Source organism: Euprymna scolopes, chromosome 26 (genome assembly GCF_053919585.1).
Source record: "Euprymna scolopes isolate OS-2025 chromosome 26, ASM5391958v1, whole genome shotgun sequence".
NCBI classification, from domain to species: domain Eukaryota; kingdom Metazoa; phylum Mollusca; class Cephalopoda; order Sepiida; family Sepiolidae; genus Euprymna; species Euprymna scolopes.
This window is the reverse complement of record NC_136507.1, coordinates 43,020,602-43,037,885: the sequence shown is the minus strand read 5'-3', so window position 1 is coordinate 43,037,885 and position 17,284 is coordinate 43,020,602. Positions and strand designations below refer to the sequence as shown.

General features: G+C 32.3%; 1 protein-coding gene across 7 annotated transcripts in view; it reads right to left on the bottom strand.

Annotated features, from left to right (window-relative positions):
• Positions 1-13,387: 13,387 nt before the first annotated feature.
• Positions 13,388-17,284, bottom strand: part of LOC145247998 (acetyl-CoA carboxylase-like) — a 248,546-nt gene continuing 244,649 nt past the window's right edge. For all 7 annotated transcript variants that reach the window (XM_080109676.1, XM_080109675.1, XM_080109673.1 and 4 more), the window contains 2 exons: positions 16,370-16,503; positions 13,388-14,098 (listed from right to left, as the gene is read on the bottom strand). In XM_080109676.1, the coding sequence (XP_079965802.1) occupies positions 13,984-14,098; positions 16,370-16,503 (249 nt within the window). In that variant the 3' untranslated portion in view covers positions 13,388-13,983. The remainder of the gene's footprint in view (positions 14,099-16,369; positions 16,504-17,284) is intronic.

Here is a 17,284-nt window from a genome sequence, read left to right as displayed (position 1 = left end):
TTCACAAAATCTCCAGCTATGGTATTGCTGGAAATGTCTTCTCAATTATTAAATCATTTCTCTCTGATAGGTTCATAAGAGTAGTAGTTGATGGGCAAAAATCAGAAGCTCACAGTATAAATGCTGGAGTCCCTCAGGGGTCGATCCTGGGCCCAACTCTTTTCCTGATCTACATTAATGATCTTCCAAATCACATCCTTACATCATTCGCAGACAGTTTTGCTGATGACACTGCCATCTATGGTAACACATCTAAGACAGTAAACGACCAAGTTCTCTCCGATTCTCTCTCCTCTGATCTTGATCATGTTGTACAATGGGGAAAGGAGTGGCTGGTTACTTTTAATGCATCCAAAACCAAGCTTCTATCTTTACATCATCAACATTCTGATCCCCATCTGGCATCAATTAAAATGAATGGCTCTCGTCTTGGGGAGGCCTTAAGTTTTGACAGGCTTCTGGGCTTGACCTTTACTCCTGATCTTAAATGGAATACGTACATCAAATCTGTTGCCAAGGCTGCTGGAAAAATGGTCGGATCCTTCTATCGATCCAGCAGATATCTCACTGCTGATGCAATTCTCTATCTATATAAGAGCCAGATACGTCCAAGGATGGAGTACTGTTGCCACATATGGGCAGGAGCTGCTAGAAAAGACTTGTCCTGCCTTGATAGGGTTCAAAATAGACTTTGTGGCCTGGTGGGAGATGTCCTTTTCTCTTCACTGCAACCTCTGTCTCACAGAAGAGATGTTGCGAGTTTGTCTCTGCTTTATCGTTATTTTCATGGAAAGTGTTCAACTGAGCTTCAATCTATGGTCCCCCCCCTCGCCAAACTTTCACAAGAAACACTAGACTAGCTGAAAACATTATCAATAATTTTCCCCACTCTTTATCTGTACCTAAACCTAAACATAGATTCCATGATCAAAGCTTCTTTCTTAGAACTGCACGCCTGTGGAATTGTCTTCCGTTTTCCTGCTTTCCAACTTTCTATAATATGGTTGTCTTCAAGTCCAACGTGAACAAGTTTCTGAAGAGCCGTTCCACTTAAGTTAACAAATTTACCGAACTTCCATTACTATCGATTACTATATTGTCCTTTTGACTACTATACACTCTTTAACCCTTATCCTTGAGTGGCCTATCGGCCTTGATAAGTGGTGACGCCTATGTAAAAAAAAAAAAAAAAGAGCTTCATGTCTGATCTAAAGCGATTCCATTAAAAAAATTGAATAGAAAAAAATCGAAATTTTGAAGCAAAATATAAGATTTTATAAGAATATAAAAGTTATTTTCAATTAATAAGTGTTCATTTATGCAAATTCATGTTTAGTGAAGAAAGGCGAGTTATATTGGATCTGGTTGATAGATAGGTGCCATCAATCGTACAACTAAGAAAGTGGACACATGGTAACAAGGTAACGGCAATAGCATCCAGCTTACAAAATGAACAGTTAAAAAACGTTGGATATTGTTATGTTGGGAGTTTAATTCGAGAGGATGATTGTGATACAGAATGGATAAGAAAGAATGAAAGCTAAAGAATACAGGCTTTATTTACAAAAGACGCCATGACAGCAAGTCTTTGACATAATTGATAACAGACATGAAGTGTGAGGTATAGTCCAGAAGCTTTTTTTTTTTTTTTTACATAGGCGTCACCACTTATCAAGGCCGATAGGCCACTCAATGATAAGGGTTAAAGAGTGTATAGTAGTCAAAAGGACAAACTGTGTATTTTTGTGCGTGCTGTGTAACAAGGAAGTTGTCAATCATTTGTAGCTGGTCAAATTGTATTCAATGAAATTGTAGTCAGTGAAATTTCGGCCTTCCAGTAGACATTAGAAGTGTTTTATGAGGAAGTATATGGCCAAAAGTTCTTTGGAAAAAGTGCTGTATCTGAACTAAGCTGGTGATAGCCTAGCGGAGAAGAATGCAATAAGTTTGCACTGATCAACAAACTTGTTTTACCACAGCTGCCACTCCAGTGTTTGAGGCATCTGTTGTAAGTTATATACTAGTCTGTATGTATTCGTACATGTATTCATACAGATGAGTATACTTAGAAAAGTTCACTACAGAGGTTTTCGCTGCTTGTAATGCCTTGTCTTGGTTGCCATCTAAGGAGATGGTTTTGTTTTGACTCTGGAGATTGTTCAAGGAGGTGAGGCGTTTGAGAATCCATAGATGAATCTGCAGTAAAAATTTACCGTCCCCATTAAGCATCGCAATTGCTTTATAGATGTGGGTATTGGGAAATCCTGCATGTTTCTTATCTTATCAGACATTGGAATAATTCCATGAGTGTGTGTGTGGTATCCAAAATAGTTTTGTGATTCTCACTCGTTCAGATTGATTTGGAGACTAATGTACTAGATGTTGGAACACTTCTTCACAGTGTGTTCATACGTATCAACATTTCTGCTGACTACTAGGATGTCATCAGTGTATGCGTAGACATATGGTAGGCCACACAGGACTTTATCCATCAACTTTTGAAATATCTGAGCTGTGTTGCAAAGTTTGAAGGACATTTTTAGAAATTCAAGCAGTCCAAAGGGGGTTGTGATTGCTGTCTTTGGGATAGCCTCCAGAGCAACTGGAACTTGATAATACACCTTAGTTTGATCAATTTTTGATAAGATGTGCACCCCCTACAGGCCTGAGGCAAAGTCATGGATGTATGAGACAGGATATTGGTTGGGCTTGGGCACTGTGGATGCATTAAGCTTCTGGTAGTCCACACAAATCCTGAATTGCTTATCAGATTTGGATGCAGTGGTGAGGCATAGAGACTGTCCAAGAGACAGATGGTGTTATCCGCTAACATTCTTTAAATGTTTTTGCCAATTTATATGGATGGAATCGTTGTAACCATGAATATGCTGGTTGTCTAATGGTCTTGATGTGGTGTTGGATCTGATGTTCACCTGCATCAGTAGACTTAATAGGTTGGGTAAGGTCCTTGTACTGGTTCATGATTTCTGTATAGTGTGGGTTGTGCTGGGTTACAACACTAATCCCCATTGTGTTTAGATACAATGGGGTCCCTGTAACTTTCATTGATGTGTTGTCCAAAAGGGTTTTTGTCTTTATGATGTGGACAGTCAGGTTGTAGTGTGCTAAGAAATTAGCACCAAGCAAAGTTGTTTTAACATTTGCCACAGTGAACAACCACTTGAAGTTAATGATCAGTCAGTTCATTGTTCCTATAAGTTTCTAAGATGGGAACATTGGCTGCTCAATATTAAAATGGCAGTTTATTTTAAGGCAAATCTGTTAGTGGTTGGTATCATGCTGATGGCTGCACCTGTGTCAACTAGAAATTTGTAGGCCGTCGTTATGGTTCCACACATAAAAGAGACAATTATATGAACAAATACCAACTGGGCTCGTCGTCACTGCCAGTCAATTCAGACCTGGTCACCAAAGCATTGGTGGTTCCAGCACTTTTCAGGATTGGCTTTTCATCCACAACTTGAGCTGCGGCTACAGCTTTGATTCCATGTACATGGTGATGGGCTACATAGAAGCTAGATGTCGATGGGCAGCTCCCTTGTTTCAGTGTCCAGCACCCTGTTCTAATGTTAGATCCCATCTTCATGACCTGGACCAACCTGACGCACATAATAGCTCAGAGATGTTCATTATATATATATATATATATATATATATATAATTCAAAAAAGAGTTTAAACAATGTTACCCTTTTGATTGTTATGATAAAAAGAAAAAAGAACATAAAATTAAATGCCTTATTAATTAAATGAATATTGAACGCATTTCATCATTTTCTTTTCAGCTGTACTGTAGTGTTATGCACAAATGAAGATTTTTTGTGAATGTTTGATAACTATGAAAACTATTAAAAGCATTAATATTATATATATAATGCTTGTAGTTTCTTAGATGTTAATGCAATAAAACTAATGTTTATAAGTAGAGCGTGGTTCTGTTTTAGTGGTCATTTTCTAGGACTCATTTTTTCCAATTTTTGGGAAATATACCCTCTTAGATATATCAAAAATTTTACAACATAACGTTTCAAACTATAACGATTAAGGTTAGAGTGCTAAATGTTTTGGTGCTGATTCTAGCTGATGGAATCTAAGTCATTTTATTTTATTTAATCGCTATTATATATTGGGTACAATGTAATAGGAAATTAGCTCTATAATAATGACATCTGCATGAATTAAAATCATATTTAAGTGCATTTTATGACCAGGCAGCCTGCTAGTGTATATATATATATATATATATATGATGAAAATGTATCTCTAAAATTGCCCATCGTTAGTGTCTTTATTTTGTTTTATGCTATGTTTTCTTTCAACCTATCATAGACAGTTGCAATTTCTTTTGGAATTTTGTTCATTTTGTCAGATTTGTGATATATATTTATGTGCGGATACATCACATTCATTTTTTTTTTATATTATGTTAAACAATTAAAGTTTATGCTTAACTAACTAAACGTTGGAATAATTTCATTAAATAGTTTGATTAATGAATTGAATAATTAATGTTAAAATTTTCTGCAATTCTAGAATTTGGTATGTTGAGATTTCGCTTCAACTTATCCTAATATTGCAATTATTACATTTTCTTTTTTATCTCATACATTCCAGCCAAGAGATCTTTTAAGATTCTAACCATTCCTTTAAGAGCAATATTTTTTTTTTGTCGATTTATTTTTTATTTTATTGCTTTTAAGATGACCTAATCATAATCATGTTTACACAGAGCGCAATAGTTAAAATGCCATCAGCACTCTAAGATGAAGATCCCAGTTAAACTGGAGGACAAAAGTTCACTTGCAAAAAATCCACTGGACATAAACTCACCACAAAAGTAAAAACAATAAAAGCTCATTTAATTTGATTGAGGTTGTCGGACTGACTTCCTCATCTTGGTTGTTATAGTCACAACGTTTCGGCCGTTTTGCCCTCCGGCCTTCACCAGGTGTTTTCTATCGAACTGAAGAACCGTTTGTTAGGAGTCTCAAACCAAACCCTTTATTATTATTATTATTATTATGGGGGTACCGTGTTTGGACTCCAGCTAGGCTCTGGGACATAGTTGCTGATTCTCTGTTTTGAATGTTACTTTTCATTGCCTTCATTAGTCCTAGTGACATATGGCCGAGTGGTCCTAGACGTTGTATCAAAGTTTACAGTTACCCAAAGGTGCTGAGTTCAATCCTGAACGAAGGCAATGAAAAGTAACATTCAAAACAGAGAATCAGCAACTATGTCCCAGAGCCTAGCTGAAGTCCGAACACGGTACCCCCATAATAATAATAATAATAATAAAGGGTTTGGTTCTGAGACTCCTAACAAACAGTTCCCCAGTTCGATATAAAACACCTGATGAAGGCCGGAGGGCAAAACGGCTGAAACGTTGTGACTATAACAACCAAAATGAGGAAGTCAGTCCGACAACCTCAATCAATGAAAACACCTCATCTCACAAATACAGACAATTACCTCATTTGTTATTAACTTGTCAAATTTGGGGGAGGGGTATGAAAATATCGATTAATAATTGTTGTGTGAAGATGATTTTTTTTTATACCTGACAGTACAAATGCAGTGAAAACTAAATTAGTCGTTTTTTGGGGTTTTTTTTTTCAAACAGAAAATAAATGTATCGTCCTTTTTTTATTTTAAACGGAAAAAAATAAATAATTACAAAACATAAAATGTAAAAATATAATTCCTTTTAATTATGGTGAGTTTTTGTTATTGTTTTAAGATTTTACAAACTTATGGCTCGATTGTTAGCAGAATTTTGCTAAAGGGCAGAACAAAAATGTGCCAATAACAATGAAGATGAGAAGACTCATCTAATTTGTTTCATAAAAATTTTTATCTTGTTTTTTATTTGATAATGAAAATCGAAAGCAAAATTACTCAAACATTTCAAATTTGCGTTTTTTTTTCAATTCTGCAATTTTTCTGTATTTATTTACTTTCTACAAACATTTATTCATGAAAAATTAGACTCGTATATGGACCAAATAATGTACAATATTATATCATCTCTCCTGAACAATGGCCCATTTTCATATTACTAAAATAGCAGGGTTTTTGAAAATTCCTGATTAATGAAAGAAAAAATAGGTTTTAATTCTATTATTTTATCATATGAATTGTTTGGTTTCACTTTTAATTACATAGTAGATAACCTACTATGTTAATGTAAGAAAATTCTTTTTTTCTCTCTTCCAGTTTTACTGCATTCCTATTTTTCTTTGTTTAGGTCATGTATTTTTATATCATCTTATTCTCCTACTATTACTACTTCATCTATTCATCTCTGCCCACTACTTCTGGTTTCAGTCGCACATCCTTTTATCCTTTAAAACCTTTAATATGAAAACATTCAAACAAGCAAATTATAAATATGGAAAATGTTTTGCCGCTGACATAAAAACATGTAAATAATTTTTTCTCCCTTGATCCACATCTTTAACTCGACCTTTGACGCTTACTCTGTCTGCTTGTGAATCAAAAGCAGATAATTGCTGCTTTCACTAGACAGTGTGATACATTTTTGTCTATGAGCATACAGTGGTGCACTTATCATTAGTCTCTCACTTTTAGACAGGGTTTAAAAACGAGTCTCAAATCTATTATCAGCCAATCTCCAACCTCTGCCTCGTCACTATAATGTTGTATCCCTGTGCCTGTTTTACAAATAGTTTAATGGAATTTTTTTTTTTTTTTTATTACATTTTCACCCCAAACAAGGCACATTGCCACTTTAATGTAGGGGGCTACTATCAGGGGAAACATCTACTGGGGTACTATGTAGGGATTAGGGCAGCGAGATGTTGGTTCACGTTGCACTTGAACTTATGCATGTCAGTACAGTTGGGGAAGCAGTGACCTGGAATGGAATTCCAAAGTCTAGCAGTTCTGGGGAAGAAACTACTGGAGTAGAAAGATCTTTTACATCTAGGGATCTCTACAGTGTGGGGGTGGGATTTTGCAGCTTGTCGGGTCTGTCGAGGGTGTTCACGTCGTGGGGGCACAAGTGCCTGCAGTTCTTCAGAGCATTCACCATTATAATACTTATAGAACAGGCAGAGGGATGCAACGTTTCGACGATGGGACAGAGGCTGAAGTTTTGATGCCTATTAGGGCCTATCAGATTTGCGACTCTTTTGAACCCTGTCAAGGAGCGAGAGACTAGTAGCCGATGCACCGGCCCAAATATGACAGCAATACTCCATACATGGGCGAATAGTGGCCTTATAGAGGTACAGGATACTTTCGGTGTTAGAAGTTTTCTAGCACGGTAGAGAGAGCCCACCTTCCTCGCAGCGGCCCTGGCAATGCCCTCGATGTAATTGTTCCAACTCATGTTTCCTGTGAACGTTAGGCCAAGGAGCTTGAAAGACGTACTCTCAGCTAAAGAGTTGTTGGCCATTGCTATAGGTGGTAGAGAAGGTTTCTTGTAATTATTGAATGAAACCAGTTTTGTCTTGGTGGCATTGAACGTTACCATCCATTTTTGTCCCCATTCCACTACAGATTGGAGGTCATCCTCTAGTGTTTCTGCCATTACTTTAGATATATGTTCATTTGTTTTCCTGTCGTGCCTGCTATAGAGTGTGGTGTCATCAGCATATATACCCATCTCAGAGGCAATTTTGTCGGGGAGGTCATTTATGAATATCAGGAACAGCAGAGGACCAAGGATAGATCCCTGGGGCACTCCCGCATTTATATTATATTGTTTAGACGTACGACCGTCGAGAACAACCTGGATTTTTCTCTTATCTAAGAAGGATTTAATTATGTTAAGTATTCTACCAGTGATACCGTAAGATCTAATCTTCCTGAGGAGACCCTCATGCCATACCCTGTCAAAAGCCTTAGATATATCTAGAGCTACCGCTCTGCCCTCTCCCGCTTTGTCCAGTGAATGGTATATGCGTTCAGAGATTACAGTGAGGATGTCTGCCGTGGAACGGGCTTGTCTAAATCCATATTGTTGGTCGGTCAGAAGTTTAGCATCTGAATGCACTCTGATAAACTCATAGCACCTATGCCCTCAATGCACATACCTTTGATTAACCCATCAAACAGCAAAATCTCACCCTCTAACTGTTATGGTTTCTAGATGCTGGAAAGACTTCTCTGATAGTTTCTTCCCTTGGACTGCTAGACTTTGGAATTCTCTCTGTCTTGTGCTTCTTTGATTGTACTAACCTGCAGAAGTTTAAGTTTAAACAAACATCTCACAGCTTAACTCCCCACAGTCTCTTGTTAAAAATGTTCCTAAACAGTAGCCCCTTTCATTTCAAGTAACAATGTTTTGTTTGGGGGTGAAAAAGAATTTTTAAAAAAAAAAAAAAAAAAAAATTTTTTTTTTTTTTAAATGTTTTTAACTGTATCGATAGGTGTGTCAGAAATTTTGTGAAAAATATTGAATAATTCCACCCCGTCTTTCCAAGCTTATAACTCCTCGAAAAATGTAATTCAAGTCCTAATTTTTTTTTTATTTCAATTAAAGGAGCAAGGACCAAGGTTTCATTAAAAAAACAAAAAAAAAAAAAAAACAAACAACGTGTTTTCTTTTAAAAAAAAAAAGTTTTAAACTTTGGACTTTACAGATAAATTTCTAAAAATCACTACTTTTTTTTTGTTTTAAATTTGAATATATTATTTATTGATCATTTATCTTCAATTTGTGATATATAAAACTTTGGTGAGTAAATTAATTATTTACTTTTTAATAGACACTTGCAAATGGGAGGCACGTGAATTGAAAAAGAAAACGTTTGTCTAAAATATTATATTCGGTTTATTGGAAAGAGCATAAAATTTCACATTGACCTTGAAAATATCGTAAAAATTGAATCAATAGAAAAATTTTGATAGATTTTTAAAGTTTAAAAATTGAAAAATACTGAGCTCGTAAAATTCAATTAATTTCATTACTGTTTTTTAAAAAATAAAAAATAAAATATTTCTATTACTTTTAAAACAACTTTATTAGTTTATTTTGGAAGTATAATCTATAAAGAAAATAAACAACCCACTTTTAAAAAAGAAATTACAAGGTTTTTATATTTTATTCGCAGTTTCGTGTTAGGGGTGTCAAAAATTCCTACAAAAATTCTGATACACCTACTGTATCGATAGTAGTCTTTACATATATTATAATGATCATTGGGAACGGGGAATATATGCAAAGAGAACATTTATTACAGATTTAACTACAACCAGCAAAAGAAGGAAAAGAAAAAGCAATAAAAAGAACAAGTGAATAAGATGAGGGTATGGTATTGATGATAAACATGTATATCCCCATTGTTACAGTTGGTTGAGTAAGTTTAGACTGGAAAAGTGCTTAAAAGAACTGGAGAAAAACAAAAAAGGTGATTTGGGCCTTTCATAAATTCACTTTTAATTCAAGTCTGATTTTCATAAAAGAAAGGTTATAAAAATAAAAAAAAATTTTTTTGTAATATGCAAAGAAAAATGCATATTATGGTATGTGACCGGGTTTATTACATATAAGATACAGAGTTATGTGTTCAACTGAAGTGAACACATTGCATACAAAAATGAACAAAGAATATTTTTATTTATTTTACTAATAATCTCATCACAGAAGATTTACTCCAGTTTTTCTTTTTATAGAAAAAAATGACTTGAAAAAAAAAAATCTTATATAAAATGATCACAATCAATTAAAAAAAATTAATGGTACATCAGTTAAGTTTTTTTTTTTATTATGTCAAATTATTATTATTATTTTTTTTAATGTCAAAGCATAGCTATAAGAGTTCCTGTCTGTATGTCCATTCACTGGTCAGTCACGCTTAAGTTTGAAATGCAATTTTTCTTGGTTGGTCATTAAATGGGTAAATCTTAAAAATATCCATTTCGATTTTATGTAACAAAAAAAAAAAAAAATACATTTTTAGAATTGGAAAAAAAAAAAAAAAAAAAAAAAAAAAACATAAGTTCAGAGTCAACTTCTTGAAAAATGAAAGAAAAAAATAAAATATGAATTATGAAAAATAAAATATATAAAATAAAAATGTTTTAAATTTTTATCAGAGATTTTTTGTGAAGGTCAAGTTTACCTACAAATTAAAAGCTTTGGAACGTTGAACTAAGTTTAAATACAGCAAATTGAGGATTGTAGGATTTAATAAAAAATGTTACATATTCTGTGTTTTTTTTTTGTTTTTTTTTTGGTGGTGGGTTTACACTGCTTTTATTTTTTGCAATTTCAAGTTTATATATATATATATATATATATATAATACACACACACACACACACACACATTTGTTTTTATGTATGCCTGCAAAATAAGTGGAAACCGATAATAAACACAAAATAACAAAATCTAGAAATTTTATATTTAATCTTTATTATCAAAATAAAATTCTCATTAAATTTCATAATAAAGATGAAATAGAAAATTTAATTTGTATCTATTTTATCATTATCCATTTATTTTGTTGGATTTTCATTCAAAATGTAATTTCAGTAAACTGAGGATTCAAACAATATTGCATATTAGTGAGTGACTGTGTGTAGGGGATATTCTTTATTGTATTGTTTAATAAGTCGGTTTCAGTGAACATTGAAAAAATATTTTTTTAAATGGACGCATATCAAATGATTGAAAAATGTGCTTATTTTTTTCCATCCCATTCTAATCATTTTTTTTAAATTAAATCCAATAATGAAATAATCTTTGACAAAATATAAAATAAACTTTTTTTATAATTTACAAATCAGCTCATTTTTCCATATTATCTTAGACATCTGTAAATAATTACATATCAATGACATGTTCTTAAAATGGTCAAGCTTTGAATACTTGTTGGGGGAGGAATGTACAGAGTTGTAGGAGGGAGAGGGGAAAAGCACTAAATCATATTACACTCTCGACCCTGGGAATTCTTAAAATTAGACTAATCTTGTACATTTCACTTATCTAAACATTTTAAAAAAAAAAAAAATCATTAAAAAGATTTAATTTCAGAAATAAATTAAAAAATAATTTTTTTAATCTACATAAAGAAATTTCTTAAAAAGTATATAAAATAGCAAAGTTAAACTATGAGTGTGAATTCACCACCCCACACACAAAAAGCAAAGGCATTACTATATTGATCATCAGTATTCATATTAAATTGGTACACAATGTCTTCTCTTGTTACACCAATCAACAGTTTCAAGCCAATAATATAATAAAGTAGTTAAGCCTAAAAGTTTTAATGATTTATAATAATAATAATAATAAAAAAATCAAATTCCTTATATTATTTAATTTTTTTTTCTGGATGCATTTTAATTTGAATATTATATTCCAATTTCCATGTTAAAGTATTGTTTAAGAATGGTAGAAATATTCCTGCGAGGATCATTTAAACAAAACATTACACATAAATGTTGGGGATTTTACGTAATGTATTAATATTTTATTTATATTGAAATGACACAGATATTTTTTTTCATTAAACAAAGAAGAAAAGTTATTTTTTATAAACATTAGAAATTTCTCTTAAATGTTTAAAGATAATAATCCATTACAGAAGAGCGTAATTTACTTGTCGATGATAAGTTTTCACATATTGCTAGTTTGTGAAATTCTTCATAAATGCAATATTTTTCATAGTATACAGCATTGTCGGATTTAATATATAGGATTTATAAAATCTATATAAAAAACTAATTTGGTACTTGATATATTTTATTTAAATATACATTTTTAAGTAAAATAATAAATATTGCATCTTGTACGACTTGTGATCGAGCACTGATATATTTTTCTGTTAACATGAGACATTTGCTCAGATGATTACTTATATATGCTCTACCCTTATAATGCTGATTGCACTAAATTTGGGTATACAATAACTTAGATTGTATAAATGTAGCTTTTTAGCTAATTAAAAAAAAAAAATTAATAGCAAAAGTATTTTTACAATTGTTCCAAAACCAATTTATCCCAGAATCAATATTAACAAAACAAGATTCTTATCACTTTTCCTTTCTTTATACAATAGTCTAAACAAAAATTCAAAACATTTTATCTAAAATTTATATTTTTATATATATATATATATATATATTAGAACATTAATTTTTTTGATAGATACAATTACTTCCTAAGAAGCTAAAAATTGTTCATACTATTGATGATTTTTCAAATGTTCTGCGTGCACTTAACTAATCCACAAGAGTTATAGGAGAGATATTGGATATTTTGATTAGCAAGCCATATACTGTGACTGGCCAAGCCAGCTTTTGAAAGAAAAAGTTCAAGCGCACGGTTTGCAAGTGTAAGAATATGCAACAGCAATAAAATGCACACTGAGTAGCACACCTCAACAGAACATGGGCAATTTGTCTGGTCTCAAAATCTGCAACAGACTTTGACACAGTGCATACAATTAAAATAACGATATTAGTAGAAACTTATTAATTTAATACAAAACAACCTACTGTAATTTCTACAGATATTAAATGCCAAACAATTAAATAAAATCCAAAGTTGATTTATTTGAAATTAAATTTTTCATTGAAAATTAAAAAATCCTTCATTTTGTTTTGTCTTCTAAAAAGAATTCATTAAAACAATTTCTGAATTTAAGTGTTGAGATCGTGGTATTCATTTTTATCCAGTTTCACATTTTCATAAAGAAAAGTACTTAAAAAAAGTCAAACACCTAATATCAGCATTTAATATTAAAGAGATTATTTTTTTCCTTTTTTATCAATTGTTTTTGTAAATGTAATTGCTTCCATAGACAGATATCCAAGAAAACTGATTAAAACTGATGTGAGAGTGGTGGTGGCAGAAGCTGAACTTTCAACACGGATAATTTAATTCATTTTAGGGAAGATATAAGCATCAAATTGGTGACAAATTTATCCAAAATTCAAATTCTATTTGTACATTGATTTATCAACCATTTTGAGATCATTTAATTCCCAAAATAAACAATACCCATTGTAAACTATTTTATATGATTAGTTCAAAACAAGTTACTAATTTATCCATTTCTAGGGAAATAGGGGAGCATACATTAACAGTATCATTGTTTGATAGATACAACCATTTGATTTTTTTTTATATACAAAATCAAAATCTTTTATGAATTATTTGCTGCCATAAAACATTCCTCAGATCAAATGATTCATTGTATTTTAGTCAAATTTGATGTTCATACTATTCCCCAATGATGTTAGTGCACAAAGGAACACAAACTTGACTTAACAATTTTTACATTTCTTTACCAAGAATCACTTGTACAAATTCCTTTGTCAGTATAGAAAGCCAAACTTTTTAAATTATTTTTTGTTAAATTTTTAACTAAAATTTACAAAATAAAACAAAATATGGTAACACTTTTATAGACCTTAAAAACTCTAAAACGAACTCCAAAATATATAAGCGATTACATGGACATTTGACGGAATTTGATGAACAAGAAAAAAGTTTTTTATGAAGTCTCTGGTTTATACATTTGAAAAAAAAAAATGTCTAGGTCAAAAGAATATAATAATGTCCACATAATTTTGGGATTCTCTTTTTTCCCACAGATTTTGAACAACGTCGTCAACTAAATGGCATTTTAGATCATCATTATCTGTTTTATGGCAGATTTAATACCAAATTTAATACCCAATACATTTCATTATAAAACAATTCATTTGTATGTAATTAAGGTTGAGAAAATAAATTATTTCCTTGTCAGACATATTTAACTAAACTTTTCTTAATATCTGAGAATTGCATGAGAATTGTGGATTGGCTTGACAGGAAGGGAGAGATATTTATTAGAGAACAAAAAAGATTTGTGACCCTCCCTCTTAGGTTTAAAGCACTTTGGCAGTGTCAACATTCAAATCGCGACAATGAAGAGGAGAATGGAAGCGGGGGAGGGGGGATATATGATGAGAATGAAGGTAATAGCCTAGTCAGCATCACTGTTTAGGTATCCAAACTGGCAAGAACACGAGAGATTTCAGCACGTTGACTTTGGTTCATGTGTTGCGTAATGTGGATGATGGAATCCATGGCGACTTCCGGATTATCTTGAATCAAGCTGAAAAATAAATAAATAAAAATTAATATTTCATCAATTTTCATTTGTTTTGTAGCATGTCCACTTTAATTGTCCTTTTGTTGCATGATGGGTGTACACATTGACAATCATGATGATATACTTTCATATCTTTGTTTTGATCATAACTACTCTTGATTGTCCACATGAGACTGAACTACTCTAAAAGCTGAAATCAAACTCATTTGAACAAGTTTTTTTCTGATTGAATGAATGAAGATAAACAACTCTAATATTATTTGTCGCTGAATTCTTGGTCCTTTATTTGGAGTTTTACATAGAGATGACATTACTTCATCTTTCCTGTCCTTGGTCATTGAATAAGAAATTCTTCTATAAAAAGATAATTTCTCTTTTTGTGCTAATGCCGAATTCTCCCTCTTGTAGAACTAGGTTTTCCCCACATTAAAACAGAACTTGTTTAATTTCCCTCCATGAGGGGGCAAATAAATAGAGAAAAAAGGAGAGAACAAGAGACTTTTACTTATCCTGGTCTAAGAGCCCATATTCATGGGTTGAGAACTTCACTCCCAGTTGTGAACTAATCTAGGACTTAGAAATTTTTTTTTTTTCCCCTTTTCTGTCATTCACATCCAGTCATCTTTTCCCTCTTCCCTTTTAACCTTGCCAGAGAGCATGTTCTTCAATTAAAATACAAGTAAACAGAAACAGTTTAAATCTCAAGAAATATTGATTTGCAAAAGAAGTATCTATATAATACTAAAACTAATAATCTAGCTTGCTTATTTGCACATTGAATGCATTGGTGATGGGAAGAAGGACAACTAAGATGTGATGTAGTGAAAGAATAACACAGAAATAAATTCTATTAATAATAAGCCAACCCATAAACGGTCATCTTTCTGGTTAGTCACCATGGCAACAAGGATTTTGATTGAATGATGTAAGTATAGTTTTATTCAGCAATAACAGTGTGAAATGGTAAAAAATGTGCTTATTTTTATCATAACTGACATCTGACACTTATTTATGAAATCTTGCTAATCTCTATCAAATGGTAACTTTATTTGCAAACACTCTGAATGTTCTTTTAAAACATTTCTTTACAATCGAAGCCACAAATCTATTTGAGAACGTCCAATACCGACTCCATGACAGGTTACACCTACAGATACTGATCACCACCCTTAACACATTACACATGCCGATACTAACCACCACCACCACCCAACATGTCATGCGTACCAATACTGACCACCACCACCCCCAACATGTCATGCATACCGATACTGACCACCACCCCGATATGTCACGCATGCAGATATTGACCACCACCCCGACATGTCACGCATGCAGATATTGACCACCACCCCGACATGTCATGCATACCGGTACTGACTACCATCCTGACGCATTACACACACTGATACTGACCATCACCATCCTGATACGTCATGCATACCGATAGTGACTACCACCATCACCATCCTCAATATGTCACGCATACTGATATTGACCTCCCACCCCGACAAATCATACATCTAGTAAATAGTCAAAGTATTGTATAGGAATTAAAGTATTAGGAACATAGACAATTGTAAAGTGTTGTAGATATGAAGATTTATAGTTTGTTTGTATTACTTGATGAAAAAATAATAGTAATGTAGAAACAGTTTGATTTGTTAGTTTTTTTTTTTGGGGGGGGGGGGGGTGCAGTTTTTATAAAAGCAATTTTATAGGTGCGCATCACTGCTTTTTAATTGTTAATAGATGGATATTAAACAAAAGTTTTTTTCAAGTTTTGTAAACTTTGCAGAATTAACAAAGTTAAAAAATTTTCCATACCAAAAATATATAAATGAAAAAACATTTTTCGAAATATATAAGTTTATTTACAAATATATTGAACACTATTAAAAAAAAAAATCAGCAATGTAATGTTTTTAACCCTTGGGTTACGATGGTATTTTTGTACACATTGCCTACGATGGGTGTGAATTTTTTCACATCACATAAAATCAAGTCTAAGGTTTTTGAAAAAGAATTTTGTATCAAAAAACAATACAAACATTCAACCATGAGTTTCATTCATTGATTAATGCAGTTAGGGCAATGAAGAATTCCACAATCCTTGAAGACACCATTGTTGCAGTTGATTGTAATAGAAAACTAAGTGTTAAAAAATTAACAGTCAGCGTAGCCTAAGGGTTTTAATACTGTCTGAAATATATTTACTTTATAACTTAATTATAAATACTTGAATAAACATGACGTTCTCCATACTGAACTCACCTTCTGACTTGTTGAATGACGTGGTCTCTTTGTAAACATTTGATGTTCTCTGCAATTGCATTATGCAGACCGTCGTCATCCATCTGATCTCTCAACCACTCAACAACTGCCTTGTCATTGTCCCACAGATAAGCCTTTATCAAAAATAAGCAATAATTTGTAAAGATAAATCGAAAAAGCAAATATACCAAAATAATACAATCTAAACAGTTCAAATTATAAAATCTTTTAATGTTTTTATTATAAAAAGTCTTCATTGCAAACGAGTGAAATATTTGCAAATGTTTTTTTAAAATGACATATGATAAAGTAAAGAGAATGAGGCGGGGGGGGGAATGTTATTTTCAAATAGTTATGTATTTACACAATCCCACAAGATTAAGCAGATTTTCAACATGGCTTTACTTACTCATTAGAAGAAAAAAAAGCTGCTTCTTTTCCCTCACTTAATCTACATTTTAAAATAACCTGTTGAAAAATTCAACACATTTCCAACATTATTCTAAAATAAGTCCCTATTTACTTGCTTTTCCACTGTTGGATTAAAAATGGCCCTCTGTTCCCTAGCTGAAGCAAAAAAAAAAAAAAAAAAAAAGGAACATGCTCCTTTCTGTATTTTTAACATTATTCTTTGGGTTATTTAATGCTGTATATAAAATTTAAATTTTTAGATGCTTGCGGAGTTGATTTTCGCTGGGTATATTCAAGTAATGTTTTGGTATACAGGGTGGCCACAAAGTCATGCACCAATGTTAATATTTATTTTTTATTAATATAATTTACTTATTTCTGGGGTCACATTAAGCAAATTGTTTATTCAACGAAGATTCGTGATTTGGATCATCTGAAGAGTCGTATTATTGATGCTTGTCTTCAAATTGATGGTGATGCTGATTTACTGAATCGTGTCTACAG